Here is a 22,149-nt window from a genome sequence, read left to right as displayed (position 1 = left end):
TAACTGCTCTTCTCCTGGAACGCGCGTTGGTGTGAACTAGCTCTTAATGCATTTTGTTGTAGATGAAAGTTCCCCAAGGATATGATAGCTGAAATCCAGGATAGGATTATTTAGAGGAGAGGGATATCGAAATGACATTGATTATAGCCTCAATGATTCGCAACAATGAGAGTCCCATCAGTCCTGGCAAGGTATTCATGTGGGGATATCTGTCCACATGTGTCAAATTGTCAAATGCTACAGTACATTTCATATATAGAAACTATCAATATTATCTTACTCAAACCTTATAAAAAAGCACATTGCCCAGTAAAACTAATGGAAATAAACAGGTTTCGTTTTTTGGGTCTTAAGCAAAGCGCTTTATTGTAGTTTTTGTACCATAGTAACAATTTGACAAGAAACTGTATACATAAATCTGCTAGTCCCAACCCTAAATGGTGGTTCTTTTCCAATTGCAGAGCATTCCCATTCCTTGGTTTCACAGCCAGGGGGTTGATTGCACCCTCCTATTGCAGTCTATAGCAATCTTCCCTTTTCATTTCTTCATCTTAAAAAAAGCTGTAACAGTTGCTCTCAGATAGCCATGGGGTCTCGTATTGGCTACCGCCACCTTATCTAAAAAGGGCAATATGGATATATGCCTTACACAGTGCCTGGCTCTGCACCATTTTGGGGTGCTACTGAAATCAGTTTCTTTGATTTACTTTACATCGTTTGAACTGTAAAGTTATGCTTGTTTGAGGAATAGTTTATGATGCAGCCATTTGGGCTTTTTTACTGCAGAATTATCCAATCATGTGCAGTTTAAATAAGTAAAAAGGAATTTGATTTTCCCATGATTGGATAATTAAAGTGAATATTCACACAATTTATATTGTGTGAAGATTCTCAACTTTTGTAGTAAATTGGCCTCATTATGTAACAGAAAGCATCAGGTCACCCTGAAATAAAACTTAGCTTGTTCATGTTAGAAATCCATTATGCAAAACTATTATAGATAAAGAGCATAAGCACATATAATATAAAGTGCTCAAGCTGACCCGATTCAACTCCGATGTTTGTTACTGCCTTAGTGGTGAACTATGGTAATGCATAATAATAGGATATTACAGAATCCTGCCAAGCACTATTTACAGCTAAACTGACCAACTTAACCAAAATACCCCATGTGTTTGAGAGACCGTTACGGTTTATGGTAACACATGCCACTCCTAGTGTTCTTAAAGTGACACTTATCTTATTTGTGAATCACTCGGCTGTAGATCTTCAAATCATCTCTGAATTGGTGCTGACACTGTCCTTCCTTCTGGAGGGGGGCTTTTTGTTGTCCATGGGCCCTGTGTGTGTTGTAAAGTAGTCACCACTCCAAGCTCGCTTCTGTGATGGACTACAATCTCAATACAAATGAGTAAACTTAATGTGCGATTGTAGTCTACTCATTTGTATTGAGATTGTATTTCATCCTGGGAGTGAGTTTGGAGCTGTGGCTACTTTAACACACACAGGCACCATGGGTCACAAAAGTAGCCACCCTTCAGAAGGAAGGACCCCGGTCAGCAAGAATTCAGAGATGATTTGAGGATCTACAGCCGAGTGATACACAATAAGATTTTGGTCAGAGTTAAGGTATTTGAATGTATTTTAAAGATTAAACTCCTGAGTTTAGTGTCACTTTAATGCAGGACTGAAAGAGTCTACATGAAGCCAGGGAAATGGGGGCTTTACTGACTGAGACAAAAAAGCTGAATAGGTAGACACTTTGCCTACTTTGTTCTTGGATTGTTTAGCTCTTCCAGTGCTTTTATAAACTGGGATGGTCCAGCCATGTTTCTACCTTTTATAAACTAGGACTAATACATATTATCATCTTCTGTTGTAGATGATCCAGTGTCTCCCTACATCAGCTGGCTCTTAAACATAGTGGAGAGCAATCAGCCACAACCCCTGCCCATGCCCTGCAATGGAGGATGCTGGGCACCACTGGTAGACTACCTGCCTGAAACCATTACCCCACGGGGACCACTTCATAGGTGAGGAGGAGCGTGGTTATATTAACTTGTCACACTGCTTATGTTTAAGAAAGTTTACTTTTTCTTTGTCTGAATATGCCCTGACTGTAAGCACTGTGCAATGCATTGCCCAGACTATTACAATGAACTGATAAGAGAACCCTGAGATATAGAAAGCATTTGAATTGGGGGTGGGGCTGGTATCATTCAACGCAGGCACAGTAACTCCAGTATTTAAGGGCATAAGGGTTTGACTAGGTTAAGGCGGGGTACAGAGATTGAAGAAAAGAATTGAGGTTAGGTTTTAGGAGCTTTGTTGGGTTACATTTTCAGGGTGAGGTAAAGAATGAAGTACTTTTGGTTAGGTTCATGGTTAAGTATTCATTTGTTTATCCAAGGGAAATTATTAGGAGGCTCTAAATCGGACTGGAAATGTATGAAGGGAAAGCAGAAAACTCATGTCGGTGCATAAATCTATTAGGTGTTATAGATCCAGCAATATACCTAATGTGAGGAATGTAGGTGCCAGACTCGCAAGTAAGGACATGTAGGAAATATGTGGTTATAAAGCAGCAGCAAGCACGCTCTGTAGGCTTTTATGTGCGTGCAGACTGAAGACCATGTGAGTGAGCTCATTCCACACTGTTATCAGTGCTGACATTTTTTGAATTATTTGCTAGTGTTGAAAACAGACATTAGGAAATAGAAAACAGACATGTACCTTCTGTTCTGCATGAATGGTGTGTGCGTCAGAACACAGGTGCCTCTCTTTACACCATTGATGCTCACGGTGACTGGTGCTGATTGCCTACACCACACTGTCTAAGTCTCCCTAAAATATTTCTGGTGTGAAGGCAGAAAAATAGTGTTTATTAGAGACTGGTCTACATACATTAAAACTCAATTATAAAAATAGATTGTAAAATGCCACAAAATCGTCTTCTACAATCACATGATCTGGCTGTACTGTTTCCAGGGGAGGAGAACCCAGCAGAGGCTCCTGTTGATATTGCAGGACTAGCCAAACTTCGGACCTCCAGCTGTGGTCAAACTACAAATCCCGTAATGCATCTGCCTCTGGGAGTCATGCCCAGACTGTGGCTGTGAGAGTCTTGCAATGTCTAATGGGATTTGTAGTTTCACCACAGCTACAGGGCCAGAGTTTGGCTACCTCTGATGTAGTACAATGTAGTCATATGACACTGGGAGGCTATTTGCTCTGTAAAACACTCAGTAGGCATGACACAGGGTTGTTCTATTGTGTAAGTAAAGCTAGAGTAGGAGAGGCGCTGATACTGTTAAGGGGTTCCTTATCTCTTTCACACTCTGAGCCATAGTGGCACTGATAACAGCAGAACCAGGGCCATTGTATGGGGCTGCCGCCGTTGCAACCCATAGAAATTATTACCAAGACCAGAACCAATACTTAGTGACTGATATGTCAGGAATGCAAGTTGTATTGACGTAGGGGTGGGAGGATAGTACCATGGCATGCAGCATGGGCCACATGCATCCAAAATTCCTTGAAATGTTGACTGCTAAAAGTATTGACAAAGGCTGCAGTGCTGGAGCAAACATAGAAAACACAACCGTCAGAGACACAAGTATGACAGCTCGACACTTCATTTATTTGCTACCCTGTCCGGGTTGTTTTAATTATAAATCTCAGTTTAGCTGCATAGTAATTACCATTAGTGATAAATACTGAGGGGCATTGTGCCTGCTTGGCCCATATAGTACATGTATGTGCTCAGATTTTAGAAAGCCTGGCTTTTCGGGGATTCAAAAATAATACAAGTTGATAATATAATTAATGTAAGTGATCATACAATGAGAACATCCTAGGACAGAAACATTAATCTAACTTTGTTGGGTTACAATGTCCAGCTGTTGACTCTCAGACATGGATAAGAAGGGAACATGTTGTCACCTTTGATTCATAGTTTATTTGGCTGATCGAAATTTGTCATGTCCTTCACCAAATTCTTTGTGTATCTAAAGCAAAAATTGTCTTTTTTTGTTTGTTTTAGTTTTGTATAGAGTGGTGAAGGGCTATCATCCCTGTCAGGTTTGTCTTGCTGTCTGCCCACACTGGGAAGGTTTACTCTTTCTATTTGTCCTGGTGACTACATCACCGGGGCTAAAACTGAGGGAAAATCCAAGGTTTTGAGTTGTCTTTGGAACAGGATTTGAAAGGAAATCTTCCCTAACTTTAGAGATATTTCTTCCAACTTCCTGTTGTGTCTATGGAATGGGAAGTGAAGGGAAGCCTAACTTAAATGAGGGAAATCCTCTCTTAACCTCTCTTGGCTTTATAAACGTATAAAGCATTTTCTTCTCTGTGCTCATGTTGGATTGTCAGAAGAAAAATTCCAAATATTCTGATATTGGCGAACCCCGTTTTAAATGAAAAGCAGCATGTTGTTTTGGGATTCAGAACATTTTTATTTTAAAATAAAGCAAAGCAATTGGAAAGAAAATACAATTCTTCCTTTAATTTTCAATAAAAAATAGACTTTTTTTCGCAGTCCATTATCTGCTGCTCTAGCATGTTGTTTCTGTAATCATACCCTCCACAATATACTACTTCCCAGCACCGCTTTCCTGAAGTAGAATAGGAGCAGCTCATTTTGCATTATGGGAGAAGAGGTATTTTTCCTGGTTCAGACCTGCTTGGCTGGATTATACTGAACTAGTTTTTTTTTTTTTTTTTCAAGTATTATACTTATACCTAAGGATGTCTAAAAACAATAGTTGTTTAGTGATGGAAATGTGTTCTGAGAGAAATCTGTCGGCTGCCATTGTTGACCTGTTTTTTAAAAGCTTTTTTCTTTTCAATTTGATCCTCTGGCTTCAGACTTTGAGCCACTGCCCTAAAAAGGAACAACAATTTTCCATCCAGCACCTTTGATTTTCTGATTGAAAGATGTCAGGTGAGAGGCTGCCGACGGGGCCACCCACTGAGCAAATGTCAGCTGGTTCGTCAAGAACCAGCAAAATTCACTCACTTTAGGGCCAGCTTACGAGAATATCATCAACAACATCATCATCATCATCATCATACAGTGATTGGCTGAACTCTTTCTTCTTACCTGCAGGTGCAATATTGCTGTCATTTTCATGACGGAGATGGTGGTGGATCATAGTGTGAGAGAAGACTGGGCCCTGCACCTTCCTCTGCTGCTCCACGCGCTCTTCTTGGGCAAGTATTGTCCGTCTACATACATCTTTTAGCATGAAAGACTATTGTGTCCTTGCACAGCTAACTTTCAGGAGACACAGCCTCATTTATAGAGTCTATAATAAAAACTGTCTTTGTTGCCTATGGCAATCAATCCATTTCAGATCTGCAGTGGAATATAACTTTTGGAGAATACATATTTTCATTTGTCAGTAGGTAGGCAACAGAGACAATACTTATTTCAGGCTCTGAAGTTATCAAAGCAGAATTGTGCGTTTAGAATATGATTAATTGAATACTAAATAAACTAGGCACGGATATTTTCAATGTAGAAAATAAAATGAAATGAAAAAAATGTAAATATTTATTTGCACTTCCTTATGTTTCCTTCCTTCCTTTACTTTACCATTCCTTTCACAGGCCTTTTCCCAGTTCTTTTTGTTTCTCTTCCCCGCTCATCCCTTCTGTAACTTGCCCTTCTCCTTCGTACCATTACAATATCCTTCCTACATACCCTTCTCCTCTCTACCATATCCTTTCCCTGTCTGTTCTTTTTAATGTGTAATGTGCATTTACTTTTCTTCATGTGCATCACACGCTCGTTTATTTATTTATTTCACTTTTCTCACTGCCATACTCTTGCTTTCCTACCTTGCTTTACTGTTTCTTACCCTTTTCTTACTGTATATTTCCATTGCTTGCCCTTTCTTTCCCTATAAAATAATTTCATTCCCTTCTCTATAATATAATATTTTACCATTCCCTAGAGTATAAAATATTTCCCTTTCTTTCTCTATAATATCTCTTCCTTCCCTGGTATTTTGATTTATTTATGGTGTACTTGAGGTTACTTATTTCTGGAATTTTAGTTTTATCATTTTAGAGACCAGCCTTAATTTATTCTCCTAAATGTTTTTATTTTTTCACTTTTCCAAATCACGTCTTGACTTTCTTGATATGATTTGGCAAACTATTTTTTGACATGTCTGAAACCGCACATATTCTTTCATTTTGAAAGAAAGATAAAATTGCAAGTTTAATCTCATATTCCTGGATCTTGAGTTATATGCCTTTATCCTAAAAGGAATCATTGTAAAAATTAGAGAGGCCTGGAACATTTATAGTAATTATTTGTTTTGATTTATGTGTATTGGGTATTTATACGTGAGATATCACTTGATGTTACTATAGAGGTTACTATAGATATATGGTCTTTAAAGGTGTTTTTGGGCCTGCATTTTGGAATGCATCTATCCTCATCTAACAAATTTTATAACTCTTGGGATGTCATATTTGAATAGTGAGTAAACAAAACTGGTTATGTGGTGTCTGCATGTTCTAGGAAAATGACAGCTGGCATCAGATTGGTATGGCCAACACCCTCACTAATGAAACTGCTGTTCCTTGTCAAAACCACATGCAGGATATTCTGTACAGGGTTGGAGGGGGAATTGAGATCTCATTGCTTTAGAACAGGCCATTCTGTCCCAAAGGCAGCTCCAAAATGTCAGGATTGTAATGTTCATCTGACAACGTTTCCAGCCCCTACAGTGTGTGTACGTATATATATAGATAGATATATATATATATATCTATCTATATATATAAACACAGTCACTGCAGCTGTGCATACAGCCCCTCTTCCTCTCACAGCTGTACATATAGTCCCCACCCCATACATACAGCATCCATACATTAAAACCACACGCCACCCCAAGCCCGCACAACTGCGATATATACAACTCCTTTTCCCCCCCCACCGAAGCCATATGTCCATGTCTCTAGTGGGCTTTATTGATTGATAGTTACATAGTTAGTCAGGTTGAAAAAAGACACAAATCCATCGAGTCCAACCTATAGAGATACGGAGAAAAAAAAAAGAAGAAAAGCCTAAACAGAACACTATGCCCATAATTACCCAATGTTGAAGGCAAAAAACCCCTCTAAAGCACGGTTCAATTTGCTCCAACAGGGGAAAACATTCCTTCCTGTTCCCATCGGCAATCGGATATTCCCTGGACCAACAATCTCTGATGCCTAATATACCTATAATAATTCAATATCCAGTAATATTCTGTGCATTTAGGAATAGATCCAGATGTTTTTTTATCTTCTTTCTTTTGTGAATCGGTGCTGACTATCACTGATGATATTATTTTCAAGCAAAAACAATTGCATGTGATCCTTGATCAAACTTTCAAGTATCTTGCCAACTATTAAGGTTAAACTTACTGGTCTGTAATTACTTGGTAAATACTTTGATCCCTTTTTAAATATAGGCACCGCATTGGCTTTGCGCCAATCCATCGGTCGTTGGAGAGTCTCTAAAAATTAGATACAATGGCTTTGAAATTACACCGCTCAATTCTTTGAGGACACGTGGGTGTAAGCCATCTGGTCCAGGTGCTTTATTCACCTTAATTTTGTCTATCTGTTTCTGGACCATATCAATAGTCAGCCATTGTGGTTTGGTAGAGGGTATGACACTGCTATCCCCATTATGGACTTGAGCTATATCATGTTCCTTGGTGTGCACAGAGCTGAAGAAAGTATTTAATAGATTTGCCTTCTCTTTGTCCCCAGTTACCAACTCTGAGTTATCTTTTAAGGGTCCAACATGCTCCGACCTGATTTTTTTAGTATTAATATATTTAAAGAATTTTTGGGGGTTAATCTTGCAATCTTTTGCAACCTGTCGCTCGTTATGAATCTTTGCAAGCTTTAGTTCCTTTTTACATATTTTATTTAATTCTTTGTAGCTTTCAAATGACGACAGTTTTTTAACGCCACTTAGTTTATGCCCAATAAATAACGCCCAATAAAATAACACACAGTGCTGATAAACTGGGTCCCACTTCCCAGTAGTAAACAGCACATGGTCTTCTGGCAGGTAGGTCTGTATGCATGAATATTACTGCTATGCCCAGCCACCATAGGGCATAAGCTGTGTAGACTCTTCATAGAATTAATTATTTGACCCTACTATGTGTTGGAGAACTGTTTAGGACTTTTTATCATGATTATGCTCAGAGAACATTTTATGTTGCATTGAATCATCAATCTGAACACTGCAGCTGTGTTCAGATGAATAGTGCTCATTTTTTTTGGGTGGCATTCCATCCGTGTTCTGAATGCCCTTCTAGTGCGGTCCTGCCAGAAATATGCTGGCCCTTACAGCTGCTTATACTTCAACATTCCCTTTTGCTTCTCCGCTGCGCCATTCAGTGGGGAAAGAAAAATGACATGCCCATTTCTTCTAGCTATGGGGGAGCATGTGACTCACTAGCCCTCATCCCTCATAACAGCACTGGTGCTTAGCGATTGGCTGAGCAGACACCCAGCTCTGTCACATGTCCTATGTGAGCTTTAAGCTGTGACTTGGAGCTCCCACATGGCTTCTCGTTCCTCTCTGGACAAATGAAGGGACGTTTAGCTGTAGCTGTGGGAGTCAGCTTAAAAGGGAATGTGTTGCTTGCAGGTTCACTTTAATTTAATTAAAGACCAATGCAGAGAACTTTCTAAAAAAAATGTACAGTAGCTCCTTTCACACAAAATACCTAATAATATTTTTTTTAAAAACCTGTTTCCTACATTATTAGTTGTTTCTTGGGCGCCTGGTCATACATAGGACATGACAGGCAACTTCTATTGTTTTCAAAAGAGGGCAGTGTGAAGATAAGGGACAAAATGAAGGGCAGTAACATACATTGTACCACCCTAGGTCTTTACCCTTTGTTAGGACAAAAACAGTCCTCCACTTCTAGTTAACTGATCATGGAAATCTCCAACACAATACAGGCAGGGTTAATTATGGCAAAACAACTTCCCAGCCCCCTTGTAAACATTACATAGAAAGGGGGACTAAATTGCATTGTTCAGTCCTATAGTTTTTAGAACAGAGCATGTAAAAAGCTAAGCAGCCGTTTTAAAATATCTCATTTTTAAATTTTTAGTTATGCAATGTGAATGAGGACATGTAACAAATATAAAGTAGGTGTTATCTTAATTTAGCTGCAAAAGTGGAAATACACTTGAAATGCCAACTGGATACCTTTTGTACTAGAAATTATATTTTGGTTCTTTTTGGTTTCTTGCAAAGTTGGGCTCAGAACCTAATTTTGGATATACTGTATATAACACTAACAGCTTTATTACATAGAGAACTTAGTTCTATGTTAGTCCATAGCAACCTGTCAGAGTGCCAGGTCCTGGGTTGAGATTAAGTAGTAGTGAAATCTGATTGCCATTGTTTCTTTTTGAATAAGCTTGGTAAGTCTAGGTTTTTTGTTTTCTAAAGGCAGATGTGTATTACATGGGTGGTTTCTAGGAGATAGAAATTATTATTTTGTCTTGTCTGTTGTGTGTATTAGGTCTTGATCATTACCGGCCTGAAGTTTTTGAACACAGCAGAAAGCTCCTTCTCCATATTTTGATCGCTCTGTCCTGCAACAGCAATTACTCTTCCATTGCATCTGTCCTCCTGCATGCTCGAGAGATAAACGAAGCCAAGACATTGACCGTGCAGTCTTCCTGCTCATCAGAGTATCCCTATACAGGTAATAACGATCGATGTGCAATAATGTCTTTGAACTTCCACCATTCAGATTAGCTTTGTCTTCATTAATGCATTGATTGCACTGTAATGCAGATTTCATAAAACACACCATTAAGTTATTTGCTTTGGTGTTAACTGTTACCAAGGAATTACTGCACCCCTCATTATGTTTGTATAAAAAATAACCCATTATAGTTTTAAAAATGGCAGCCATTTATGCGAAATAAACATTCCTGTTTATGGTATTGTTATAGATTTGGTAGGTGAAATGTGATGGGATTTTGATTTTAATCCTTGTGTATGGCCACTCTTACTTAACATATTCTATTTGATTGGTCTTGAATTTGCATGAGTTGACTTCATGATATCCCCCCTTTTTGTTTGTTAATTTGCACAATACAATGCAAAAGAACAAGAGAAAATACAAGCAAAAGGGAAGGGAAAAGAGGGAGAAAAAAAAGCACTAAGAGTCGGGTCAGATAACACACTAATAGCACTCTGTGAATACAGTAGAATTGGGTTAAATGGTGTTGTTGGGGGCAAAGGGAGGGAAGGGCGACATAGGGATGGGGACAGACTAAGGCTCTGTTCACACCTGGACGTATCGAATATGCGCGTTTGTCGCGCGTCTCGTGACGTGCGTTTTTACCGCGATTCGCGGTAAAAAAAACGCGCGACAAACGCGCGTTTCCGAGGGCTACTTGGCTGTATCCCAATGGAAACGCAAGACAAAAATGCAGCAAAGAAGCTCATGTACCTTTTCAGGCGTAGGCCGTTTTGTAGCGCGTTCAGACGGGCTGAAATACGGCAGGGTGTTTTCAAGTTTGAGCGTTTTGTAGAGCGTTGACAAAGCGTACGAGACGCGCGACAAACGCGCATATTCGATACGCCTAGGTGTGAACAGAGCCTTAAAGCACAAGTCAATAGCCAATAAGAGGAAAACATAGAGTCATGATAAAACTACCAGCTCAGTCAAAACAGTACGAGCCTTCTTCCTAGGTTGGCAGGTCAGCTGGAAATCAAGTTGGGAATTGGCTCCCGTCAAAACTGGTGTTGAGGCAGAGGAGTAAAGCACTAGGACGGGTCATAAACTACTCATGTCTCACAGAAGGAAGAGCTGCGATAATACATAGTAAAACTACGACCTCAGAAGACCATAAATCAGGCAACAACGTACTAATTCGCAGGTTCTGTAGAAACAGTCGAACAATTGTGAATCCATGTAGCCCAGGTGTTGTAAAAATTATATCCCCTTTATGTTTGTAATTTAGTTATTTTATAGATAATATTAAATATCACTTAATGCCAAATCCAGGCAAAATATTTTTTACGTTTTTGATAGAATAGGGAACAGTTGGAATCCAAGGGTATGGTTGTTTGCTATACTAACATTAATAGAGCTATATTCACACAAGAGGAAAGAAGGAAATGGCAAAAAGGTGTTTTTTATTTTGTTTTAGGATTTAAATAGACATGACCCAGCTTTACTCCCAACCCTCCCTTCTGCCCTCTTCTCTTTTACTTTGTTCCTGTAGCAAGAAACTGCTTTTATTCATGTCATTACCAGGCTTATAAAATTGTTGCAGCGACAGATGATGGGAGCAGGGATCAGCAGGGTGTTAGGCCAGTTCCTATTGACAAAGGCAAAGCTGAACTACATCTATTAAGAGCCATTCCCCTACAACTAGTGTGTGGCCAGGCTCTTGGGAGGCAAGACAGTTGTGATATTTTGCTGGGAATGGAATCAATGTAAATTATGCATATGGATAGGGACAGAGAGGGCCGGGATAGGCAGAATTCTGTATCCCAGCAGGATAGAAATAAGACAGGGCTGATGACTACGCTCTGATTTCAACTCTGTAAAGGCAGAGTTGTTAGCTAAGAACAGGAAGTTAGGAGCTCACTGGTTTTCTGTCAGGACCATCTGTTTTTCTGTACGCAGTGTTAAACATTGGGATATGTGCTGAGATACACTTCATATGTTTGTTTTTGGCCAGACATACAAGTTTGTCATGCTTCATGTGCATTAGTACACCACTTTATTCTCAGTTTACTTGAATTTATACCAGTTACCCTGCATTTGCTACATAACAGTTAAAGTGCCCATACATGTTTCTATGTATAGTGTGGATAAATAAATTGGATGCAGAAACATGAAGTCAATAACCGTGCCTCTGTCCAACATTTCTGAACATTGCACTTACTTTTGAACAATGTACTGAACACAGGTACGTTCTTTTCATACGAATGAGGCCTTGTCCACACTGGTACATTTGCAGATTTTAGCAGAGCTGTCTATTTGTATGAGTCTTTAGCTGTGTCTGTGCTTGTTGGAGATAGAAAACTGATTGAATGCATTCCTTCATTATCTCTGGCAGGAGGGTTTGACTTTCTGCGGGAGTACCAGTCATCTCCAGTGCCAGACTCTGGCTTGAGCTCCAGCTCAACCTCCTCCAGCATCAGTCTGGGAGGAAGCAGTGGGAACATCCCTCAGATCAGCCAGGAGATTGAGGATGTTGACACATCAGCAGAGACGGATGAAAAAGCCAACAAGTTGATCGAATTTCTGACCACCAGGTGAGCCGTCTGCAAGAAACAGTTTGCAGCTATCTGTAAATAAACACATTTTTTCACAGGGCAAGCTTGATAGCAAATCAGTATAAGATTGGACTTATCACGGTTTGTATGAACACTGCGGTGTACTGTTCACCCCCGCTGGCCTTTAGGTATTTAAAGAAATCAGAAGATCCAAAGCTGTAGACAGCAAAACTTCTATTCAAATTGTGTGCTTTCCTGTAAAAGTCAAATTTGGCCCCATCCTTAGGGCCAAAGAGACTTCTTTGTAAACTTTAACTGTCTATGTGTTACATTAAATTGTTTTTATATAGGGCTTTTCCTAAACATTACCTCTGTATGTACAATGCTTAATATATGCTAAATTTGATGTGCCCAAGTTTGTGACCGGGTTATACCAGGAATAAGTGCCCAGGTACCCCAGGAACTCTCACCTCCTCCAATGCTGACAGGCTTAAGCTCCCCTATACTACTGCCATCTTCTCCACTTCTACCAGCACAGCATCTTTTGTCTTCAGCCACTTGGTGATCACTGATTTAGAAACACCAGTGCTTGCCCACTGCAGTTACATAATCCCATTCCTCTGACTTTTACACATAACGGGAGTGTACGCGCACTGTGTATGTGTTGCAGTCACAGTACAATTTTATTTTTAATTAACCAGTAGATAAGTAAAGGCATTTTCTTTCTCATTCATTAAGAGACACAGGATTCAGTTATTGGGTTATACTGCCACCTCGAGGACGTTTTGACACTGGCAGACAAAACACTAAGCCAGAACTGGTATAACTCTGCCTCCAACCGCCATGCCTCAATTGTTTTTACTAGTGTCCTAAAAGGTTGGAATCTTACTTTTTTTCCTCTGTTGTTAATTTTAACCCATAGGAAGCAATGAATCCATAACCCGGGTAAAAGCTATTTCAGCTACAAGAAGCATTTTGTACATTTTTTTGGCTTATGCTCTGTGAATGGGAACATTTCCATTTAGTTTGGATGCAAAAGTGGAAATATACATTAAGCTGACTCCTGCTGCACTGCAATAGTGTTTGCAATACCCTTTCTTCCAGATGAACTTGAATACTCCATCTGTCACTGTCTGATTTCTACCTACCTTACACTGGATAGCTTTCGCGGCCTCATAGTGTCGACACTATTTCCATGCAGAACTCGAAGTCTAGTTTCCAGAGCCCTGTTTCTGAATGTTTCCCTCCTTTATACTGTAAGTTTTTTTTTTCATGAATGCAACTTATTTTCATTTCTCACAAACATCCATCTTATTACTTCTGTTCTTCCATTGAAGATTACCAGACACAGCACTCTTTTACTTAACTGAAGAGTTCCCCTAGGTGTAAAGCTGTAAGTCCGCAGCTCCTTATGGGACCTATTTATTGGAAGAAAGATCCATTTGCCCCCTATATCTGACTGACTATTCAGGCAGGTTGTACTGTGACTATCACACTTATCTATTATCTGTTGGTATGAGTTGGAAGGTCTCCTTATCCTTTTTGTTCTGGACTCCACGTACTTCTATTGGGCTACAATATTTCCTAACTTAATTTACCTTTAATATAGGTGTTTGCATCTCTCCACCCTTTTCTTAAAAGGAACTTGGTACTCTACCCTTCTTTGTTTCACATTGAAGGTCTCTTTCCCTCTCTCCCTTTACATTACTCTTGAAAGGACTGTTATATTATAGATCTCCCTTTCTCTGAAGTCGAGATATCCATTTTGCTTCAATCCCAGATGTTCATTGGTTAGTCTTTGGTCTGGACATACCTTGCTTGCCCAGCATTCATTTCCCTAAGGGGTTAGATAGCCTAGGCTTTGGCTTTTACTTTGCAACCATTCTTGTTTTGTTGACCACTTTAGCTGTTGGTCTAAGTCTCTTCTACCTGTTGTTTTTCTTTATGGTGGTTGATTGGTTCTCCTCCCCATTCTTGTTGAGGTCCATAATTCTTTCAGACAGCAGTCTACTTCTAGTGTTGCTACCTGCTCTACTCTGGAACACCAGATTTATTCTTGGTACATTTCCCTGTTAGTAGCAATTTCCATATTTGCTCCCCCCTTTCTCTGGTATTGATTCCTTTCGATGTTCTTCTAGTTAGATCTCTTCCCCTGTTGAATTTATCAGTGGCTCCCTTAGTTGGACTGTGTTTCAGTGCCACAAATGTCTCAGAGTAACTGAATCCTGGGTCCCTTAAGGAATGAGAAAGGAAACAGGATTTTTGTACTTACCATAAAATCTGTTTCTTGGAGTTCATAAGGGGCACAAGTATTGACCTCATACTGCTTGCTCACAAACATGGCAGTTGGAGCAGGGCTGGCTGGCTTTGTGGGGGTTTTTTTTATTGCCAGTGTCCAAACTACCTGAATACCTGCTATACGTCTACCTGAAGGTGGCATTATAACCCAGTTGTCTCAGGATAACTGATTTTCTGTCTGATTTGTTTCTGAATTTTGAGGGCAAAAGTGCAAAATCCCTTTTTTTATGGCATACCAAGTTTCTTATACCAGCAATCTTAAAATTAAAATTTAGGTTCAGTTGTGTTCAATGTTTTATTGGTCATTTATTTTTCAATATCTGCAGTAGGCACTTCATAGTGGAACTAGTTGTGGGTAGTGGAAGTTGTGTTAGTTAAACTTACAATGCTTTGGATTTTAAATAGTTCCAGTGTGGTAAAGGCCATTGATGGGGCAGAGCCAGAACTCCAGTGGGACATTTTTGTCCATAGAAGCCTTTAGAGATGAGAGAATATATTAGTTATGCTGTGACATGCAAGACTGGACTCTGATGCTGAACTTTGTGCTACAGTATTTTAACAACTGAACTGTGGCAACTTTTTTTCCCCTAACCCCTGCATATCATGGTTGATCTTGGAGATCTTTTAGGTTTACATCACATGCTAACATCATTGTTAAAAAATGTTTTTGAAGGCAGAGCTCTTTACATCTAGTTTCATTCCTTTAATCCCAATACACTGCGAGACACTTCAGCTATCTGAGAAATGCTAAGTCTTTTCTGAACAGCATGTGTTGGGCAAATGGAGATCAACAGTGCCATCTGCTGCTAGACAGGTGATCTGGTTGCTGACAGCAAATAATACTAAAAATGCAAAGCCATTTTAGAAAAAGTATTTTTGAAAAGAAGCCTTTGGCTTTTTTAAAACACACAGACTTTACATTTCATTATTTCTGTAACAAGTCCAATAAGACATAATCTGTTTATTATAACCAGCATGGAGGTAATGCATTGATTGCATTTGCATGATTGAAGCTAGCAGTTGTAATTAAAGGGGTTCTAAAGCCTCCTGTTTTTTTGCCTATATCTACTACTTTAATGTCACTTTAAGCTGTCCAGGGGAGGTGTTCCATGATAAACAGATTATGTTGATTGGAGAAATATGCACCATATCTATTCCCAGATAATTTTTTTATGCAAGTCATTCTGTATTGAGAAAACTAGTTGGATGATCAGCGGAACATCTTCAAGAAAATTAGAAGTCCAGTTGCTTTGATTTATTTTTACAGATGCACCAGCTGGTTTTGCTCATCTTGCAATGAATACCTGCTATACGTCTAGATTGTATGTAACTGTTACCCTTTACATAAGAGTTAAATGTTTGTTTTTGATTGCAGAGCCTTTGGTCCTCTCTGGTGTCATGAAGATATAACACCCAAGAATCAAAATTCTCGAAGTGCAGAGCAGCTCACCAATTTCCTGCGCCATGTGGTGTCTGTGTTTAAAGACTCAAAGTCAGGTAACGTGGGGTTGGCGATTTATTGGGATGCTTACGTAGAACGTAAAATGAAGATGTTTTGCAGAGCAACCAGCCAGATTACACCTATAATTCTGCTGCATTCAATTAAAATAACATAAATGCCATTATGATTGATATAGGAAACAATGCTTTTTCTTTTCTCTGCAATTGTCAACTGCTCCTGCAGATTAAAGATCCAGGCACAACATTCTCTTCTGTTAGAGATGGGAGGGGCATGTTTCTTCTCTGACTGATTTAGGTCTATGTTTGTATTTGGATATCTTGCTGTTCAGGTCCATTTACAACAGAGCATATTCAGGCTATTTTCAGCATAGTAGTAAATTAACCTTCTAAAAACCTTAAGTATTAGGTTTCCACTCACCCCCTGCAGGCTGCAAGGGTGAAGTATAAAATAATAATATGCAATATTTGACCTTTGTCTAAAAAGTAATGTTTTACATTTTTCAATTAGATTTTTTACTCCTGAGCAAAGTAAAGAAAATAACTGCAAAAGGCTAAATAAAGAATATGGCAAAAACATGATTTTGGTGTCTTCCACAGGCTTTCATTTGGAGCAGCACCTAAGTGAAGTGGCTCTGCAGACTGCGCTTTCCAGCTCCTCCCGCCATTACGCAGGTCGCTCATTCCAGATCTTGCGAGCTCTGAAACAGCCTCTTTCTGCTCACGCCTTATCCGACCTTCTCTCTAGGTTGGTGGAGGTCATCGGAGAATATGGGGATGAAATTCAGGTATCGTAAACATGTATCTTGCTTTTTGCACTGACGTGTTTGCCAAAAGTAATGCAAGGCTACACAGGGCTGCCATCAGGGGGGTATGGCCGATACTCATGTAAGGGGCCCGGGCAGCCTGGGGGGCACGCCCGGGACCCTTACATGAATATCGGCCGATAGTGAAAGGTGAGGAGGCGGCCAGGCCCCCACAGCGCCGGAGGAGGCCTGGCGCTAGCAGTGCAGGGCCCCAGCATTGGCGATCCAGTAGCTTCGAGACAGGCTGGGGACCCATCAGCACCGCTGCTCGTCTGATGTGGGACCGGACGGAAGTGACATTACATCCAGTCCGGCAGCAGAGGAGGCCAAGTGTACAGGCACCAGGAGCAGGTAAGAGGATCTGGGAGAGAGGGGGATGAAGCCCTGACCAGCCCACCTGAGACTCCTGCAGAGCCCACCATAGAGAGTAAGCATCACTAATGGTATATTGCGCTGTGTAATGTACCATCAGCTATAGAAGACTACAAATCCCAGCAATACATTATACACTGTATGTATAATGTATTGCTAGTATGTGTTGTATTCCTCTATAGCTGGTGGTATTCTGCATTGTGCTGTATAATGTATTATTGCTGGGATTTGTAGTGCTCTATAGTTGGTGGTATTCTGCATTGATTGCTGTTGTGAGGGCTTACAATCTAAAAGGGAGGGGAAAGTTATACATGAGGAGGTTATCCACATAAATGTAGAATAATAACAGTGTGACTGGCTCAGTGTGGTGGCAGTGAGGGGGAAGGGGGGGCGGCGGAGCAAGGGGGCAGTCTAAAGCCATGTAAGGGGCCCCAAAATTTCTGATGGCTGCCCTGAGACTGTAACAATAAATGTGGAAGTCTTCGCAAAAGGGCAATTCCCTACCAGACAAGTGTCCCCATTGGATGATTTATCCTCGCCTCTAGTTCTGGAGACAGCTGTAAAATTTGGGATTTCTGTCTCGGTGACAGTGGTCACCAGGGCATATAGAGAAGGTGAATCTAACGAGTGGCGTTACACATAGCAACCCCTTAGGCTATCATGATGTAGACGCGTGACTTTACCCATTACTTGGTCAATCACAAGTACCATAAAGCATTTGTTGGTGACTTGTACTGGGTGTATTTATAAAAATTGTGTATCGCATAAAAAACCAAATAAAGACCATTCAGGTTTAAAGTCCAGTTGAACCCTCTTAATTTATTACCATGTAGCGGCAAGGTTATGTTTCATTCCCTGTAAAAGTTGCCCTGCGGCCTGTATATAGCTCGACATGCAGCTGAACCCTCCTATTCTGCAATAAGCCAGACTGGGTGAAACCTTGATGCTTTATTAACAAAACAGGGTGGGAAGAAACTGGCAAAAAAGAACATAGAAACATACAATCAATATGTAAAACATGTAACTATAGTGTAAGCGTATTAGAACATAGAGAAACAAGTCTATTCCTACTACCGATGCTGCTGGAATGTAGGCCCTTTCCTCCAGACATTTGCTGCAGGTGGTAATGGCTTCCTCTTCCTCGTCAGTCCTAAAATGGAGTCTGAACTCCCAGGATGCACCTGTTTCCTCTCCCCAGGCTGAGGGATGATGGGAGTTTTATTAGAGGAAAACCAGTCTGGAGCTGCTGTAAACAGAGATGTATTTTGTTTGGTTCCATCTAGTGGCTGAATTTGATATTGCAGGTAGGTAGACGTAATTATTTTCCCTGCTGGTGGTGGAACAGAAAACCCTGTACTGGCAGCACTTAGGATAATCTTACACCGAAGAAGAAGTCCAGCTATCCAACATATCCCCCTAAACAGTACCTAATCAACAGCGCTGCTTAAAGTGCAAGTACGATGTTAATTAGTTCAATGTTCATGGGGACAGGCCAGGTCGTTGGAGAGAGGGAAGTGTGAGAGCTGCGGTACGACATTCCAATGAACAGGGGGCAACCCTTGCTGCATTTAACTGCTAAAATAGTTAAAAGGAACCATATTTATTACTGTATATGGTGCCGGACTGCATAACAGTAATACATGAAGAGGGTTCATATGGGCGTTACCATTCATTCTGGGATGAGGACATTTTAATTCTAATAACTATAAACGATTCTTCCACATTTCCAAATATCTTCAGATTTGAAAAAAAATGAATGTCCAATGTAATCAACACTCTTTGAGACCAGTTAAATATTATTGGGGTTAGTGATTTGCTTTTAACATCGGTTTTACTTTAATGTTGTTTCTAGGGCTATGTCATGGAAGTTCTTCTCACTCTGGAAGCAGCGGTGGATAATTTATCAGATTGCCTAAAAAACAGCGATTTACTGGCTGTCTTGTCAAGGTACATGATATTGTCATACTTGAGTTTGTGTATGTCTGTGTATAAGGGAGTTGTGCACCCACTCTTGGTACAAAACATATTAGTAAATCCTAAGCAAAATGTACCCAGCTAAGTAAGCCAGCATTCTGAGTGAATAGAACAATGGGGTGCATCCTACTGACCACTGTGCTATCTGAAGTTTTCTTCATAGGGTGCTGTGAGCTGTGTTGACCTTATTTAGCTGGCAGTGCAATGATGAGCGTGCAGTAATATTAGCAAACAGTCACAACTAGGGCTCATTCACAAGTCAACCTGTGGCCATACAACATAAATCCTGGTGTATTTCCCCTGCTAGGGAGTCATAGGTGCTGCATGCAGCCTGCCATAGATGTTAATGGCTATATGTGGGTATATGCCAGACTTGCATATGCACACGCATGTATATGGATGCACAGTCCCAAAATCAGACAGCACTTGAGTCCACAATGTTTCTGAAGTCAATTCTGATGGTGTTTTGGTTGCTGTGGGTACTTATAAGACTCTGTTACTTTACCATTTGTGCAAACAAGGACAAGGTGTCAGTTTTTTTGTTTTGTTCTTTGAAAGAAACCCCCAATCCCCACTCTCCTGATGCTCCATTGCTTCAATGGAGGGGGAACAACAGTGCTTCTAGGTGTGGGAAGGAGTGTGACCTCTGCCTCTTCATCCCAGGGTGCACTACTTGAGCCTTGAGCAGCCATCTGCCAGTTCTGAACACTGCCACATGAGAAAGGGAAGGAAGTCATCAACTTTGTGTAAGCTGCAAAACAATCCAGAGCCTACACAGGGTTTGGACACCCGGCTCAGAGGGAGAAATCGAGTGGCGGAGTAGCATGACTTTGCTCCCCTTAATATGACTGTTTGTGCTTTTAACTTTAAAAGAGAACTATGGGGTAACCTTTTATCCCATAGTTCTCTTTAGGGTCACGGGAGGACATATACTAACCTCCTCCCGTGACCCAAAATTTGCAAACTATATACTGAGAGCACCGCAGCCGGGAATGATCCCGACAATGCTGTCGAGATCCACCCAGCTGGCTGATTGGCAACGGGGCTCTGCCTATCTTGAGGCAGAGCCAGCTGTACCCGCCCCCTCCACTGTCCGTTCCTCCAGTCAGCGCTGGAGGATCGGAGAGGGGAGGTGGGGAATCCTTGCAGGGAGCGAAGACTAACAGTCACTGCTCTCTGCAGGAAGATGATCGGGAAGTGAGCGAACGACGCTATGTGTTCGCTAACTTCCCGAACAGTAGAGCTGATGTGTGACAGTTTCAATGTCACACATCGGCTCTAACTGTGAGGATGAGTGGAAATCACTTCACCTCATAGTTCTCCTTTAATATTTGAAACCCACCTCTTGAAGAAAGCACCTCCTTTGTAAAAGCATAACACTTCTGTGTCATGCTGAGACTTTGGCATTTTTTATATGCTGACAACTTGTTTGTTTCACTGGGTACAGCACAGTAACAATCATCATTATAAAATATCTTAAGCCTAAATGCAGTCAGTAATGTCAGGAATTGCTTGCAGATGGAACTTTCTTCTGTTTAATGCTTGTTAATGTGTGTCCATTAGCGATGACACACAAGTATAGCAGATGCACCAGAGATTGTGTAGGCCGGGGAAGGATCAGTGATAAACAACCGATAGCTGACTAGGTACTTTATTATTTAATGACATCTTATTTTAGTTTCAGACTGAAGAGGAAACATTGAATGAGTAGCAAAGCAGCAACATTTTCTTTTCATATCCATAATAGTAATGGCCAAAATAAAACATTTTCATTTTGATATTTAAAGGAATGAAAATGGCTTTGTACATATTTTTTTTATTTTTGCCAGATTATATTGCTATTAGGTTTTTGCCAGCAGGTGGAACTTTAGAGAGTGTTTAGCAGTGTATTGTAACCATGTTACAACAGATATGCATGTTATTTGCAGGCGCTATAGTTTAAAGGTAAACTATGGGCACAAAAACTTTTCTTTAAATATATTACTTAATGGCCACAGAACATATGAATCCACTTTGTGTAGCCCAACAATGTTCACAAAAGGTGTCATCATCACTGGGCTGCATATAACTAAGCATGGGCTCGGGCGTGTTCGCAGCTACATGTGCCGAGCCCGCCAGGAAGCTGACAGCGCGCAGCGCCAATCACAGGCACTGAGACATTTCCCGATCTCTGCAGCTGCGGACCTGGAAAATGTCTCACTACCTGTGATTGGTGTTGCGCGCTATCAGCTTCCTGGCAGGCTCGGTAAAAAAGTACCATAAATGTAATAGAAAAAAAAAAAAGTTTCCTTACGTTATGTTATAAAACATATACTCTTACCCATATTTTTAGTAAAACATAAAATTCGGGGTCACGTCGGGTAAATAGACACCAAACATGTCAAGCCTTAAAATTGCAAAAAACGCCCATAGGCGACGATTACTTTTACTTGATGAGCTTTTACTGCTCATCAGTTTAGTGTTCTCAGTGATTAATGGCTCTAAAATTATTGCTCTCACTCCGACGTTTGCGGCGATATTTAACATGTGCGGCACAATAGGTGCAATCGTCATTTTTCGCACGTAGGCGCACCCGAGGCGTATCTGCTTCATCAGTTTCTGTAGCTGGAGAGTGACACTGAATGCAGGAAGTGATGTAATATACATCACTTCCTGCATTCGGGGACTGAGAGGAGATCAAAGGGAGTTTGTATACTTAACTCCCTTTGATCTCCTGTCACAGAGCCGTGCCGGTCCCGGCCGCATCAGGCACAGCGGATCTCGGGACCGGCAATGGCAGTGACAGCTGCTAATACATGCGATCGAGCGTCTCTGGAGAGTTGTAATTACACGGCCGGCCGGGAAGCTGCTCGTCGGGCTCCACCGTTCTCTCGTCACAGACGAGTGGATTTTTCAAGCCCTGTGTGTGTGTGTGTGTGTGTGTGTGTGTGTGTGTATGTATGTATATATATATAT

At 40.7% G+C, this 22,149-nt stretch overlaps 1 protein-coding gene across 2 annotated transcripts in view; it reads left to right on the top strand.

Moving 5' to 3' along the window:
• Window positions 1–22,149, top strand: part of FRY (FRY microtubule binding protein) — a 257,245-nt gene that overhangs the window by 182,367 nt on the left and 52,729 nt on the right. For both annotated transcript variants that reach the window (XM_018554227.1, XM_018554234.1), the window contains exons 37-43: window positions 1,883–2,033; window positions 5,111–5,214; window positions 9,564–9,749; window positions 12,127–12,325; window positions 15,960–16,081; window positions 16,643–16,830; window positions 19,073–19,167. In XM_018554227.1, the coding sequence (XP_018409729.1) occupies window positions 1,883–2,033; window positions 5,111–5,214; window positions 9,564–9,749; window positions 12,127–12,325; window positions 15,960–16,081; window positions 16,643–16,830; window positions 19,073–19,167 (1,045 nt within the window). The remainder of the gene's footprint in view (window positions 1–1,882; window positions 2,034–5,110; window positions 5,215–9,563; window positions 9,750–12,126; window positions 12,326–15,959; window positions 16,082–16,642; window positions 16,831–19,072; window positions 19,168–22,149) is intronic.

The sequence above is a fragment of the Nanorana parkeri genome, unplaced genomic scaffold (genome assembly GCF_000935625.1).
Source record: "Nanorana parkeri isolate BGI_ZX_2015 unplaced genomic scaffold, ASM93562v1 scaffold8, whole genome shotgun sequence".
NCBI classification, from domain to species: Eukaryota; Metazoa; Chordata; class Amphibia; order Anura; family Dicroglossidae; genus Nanorana; species Nanorana parkeri.
The sequence above is the reverse complement of the archived record's forward strand: the minus strand, read 5'-3'. Positions and strand labels throughout refer to the sequence as shown.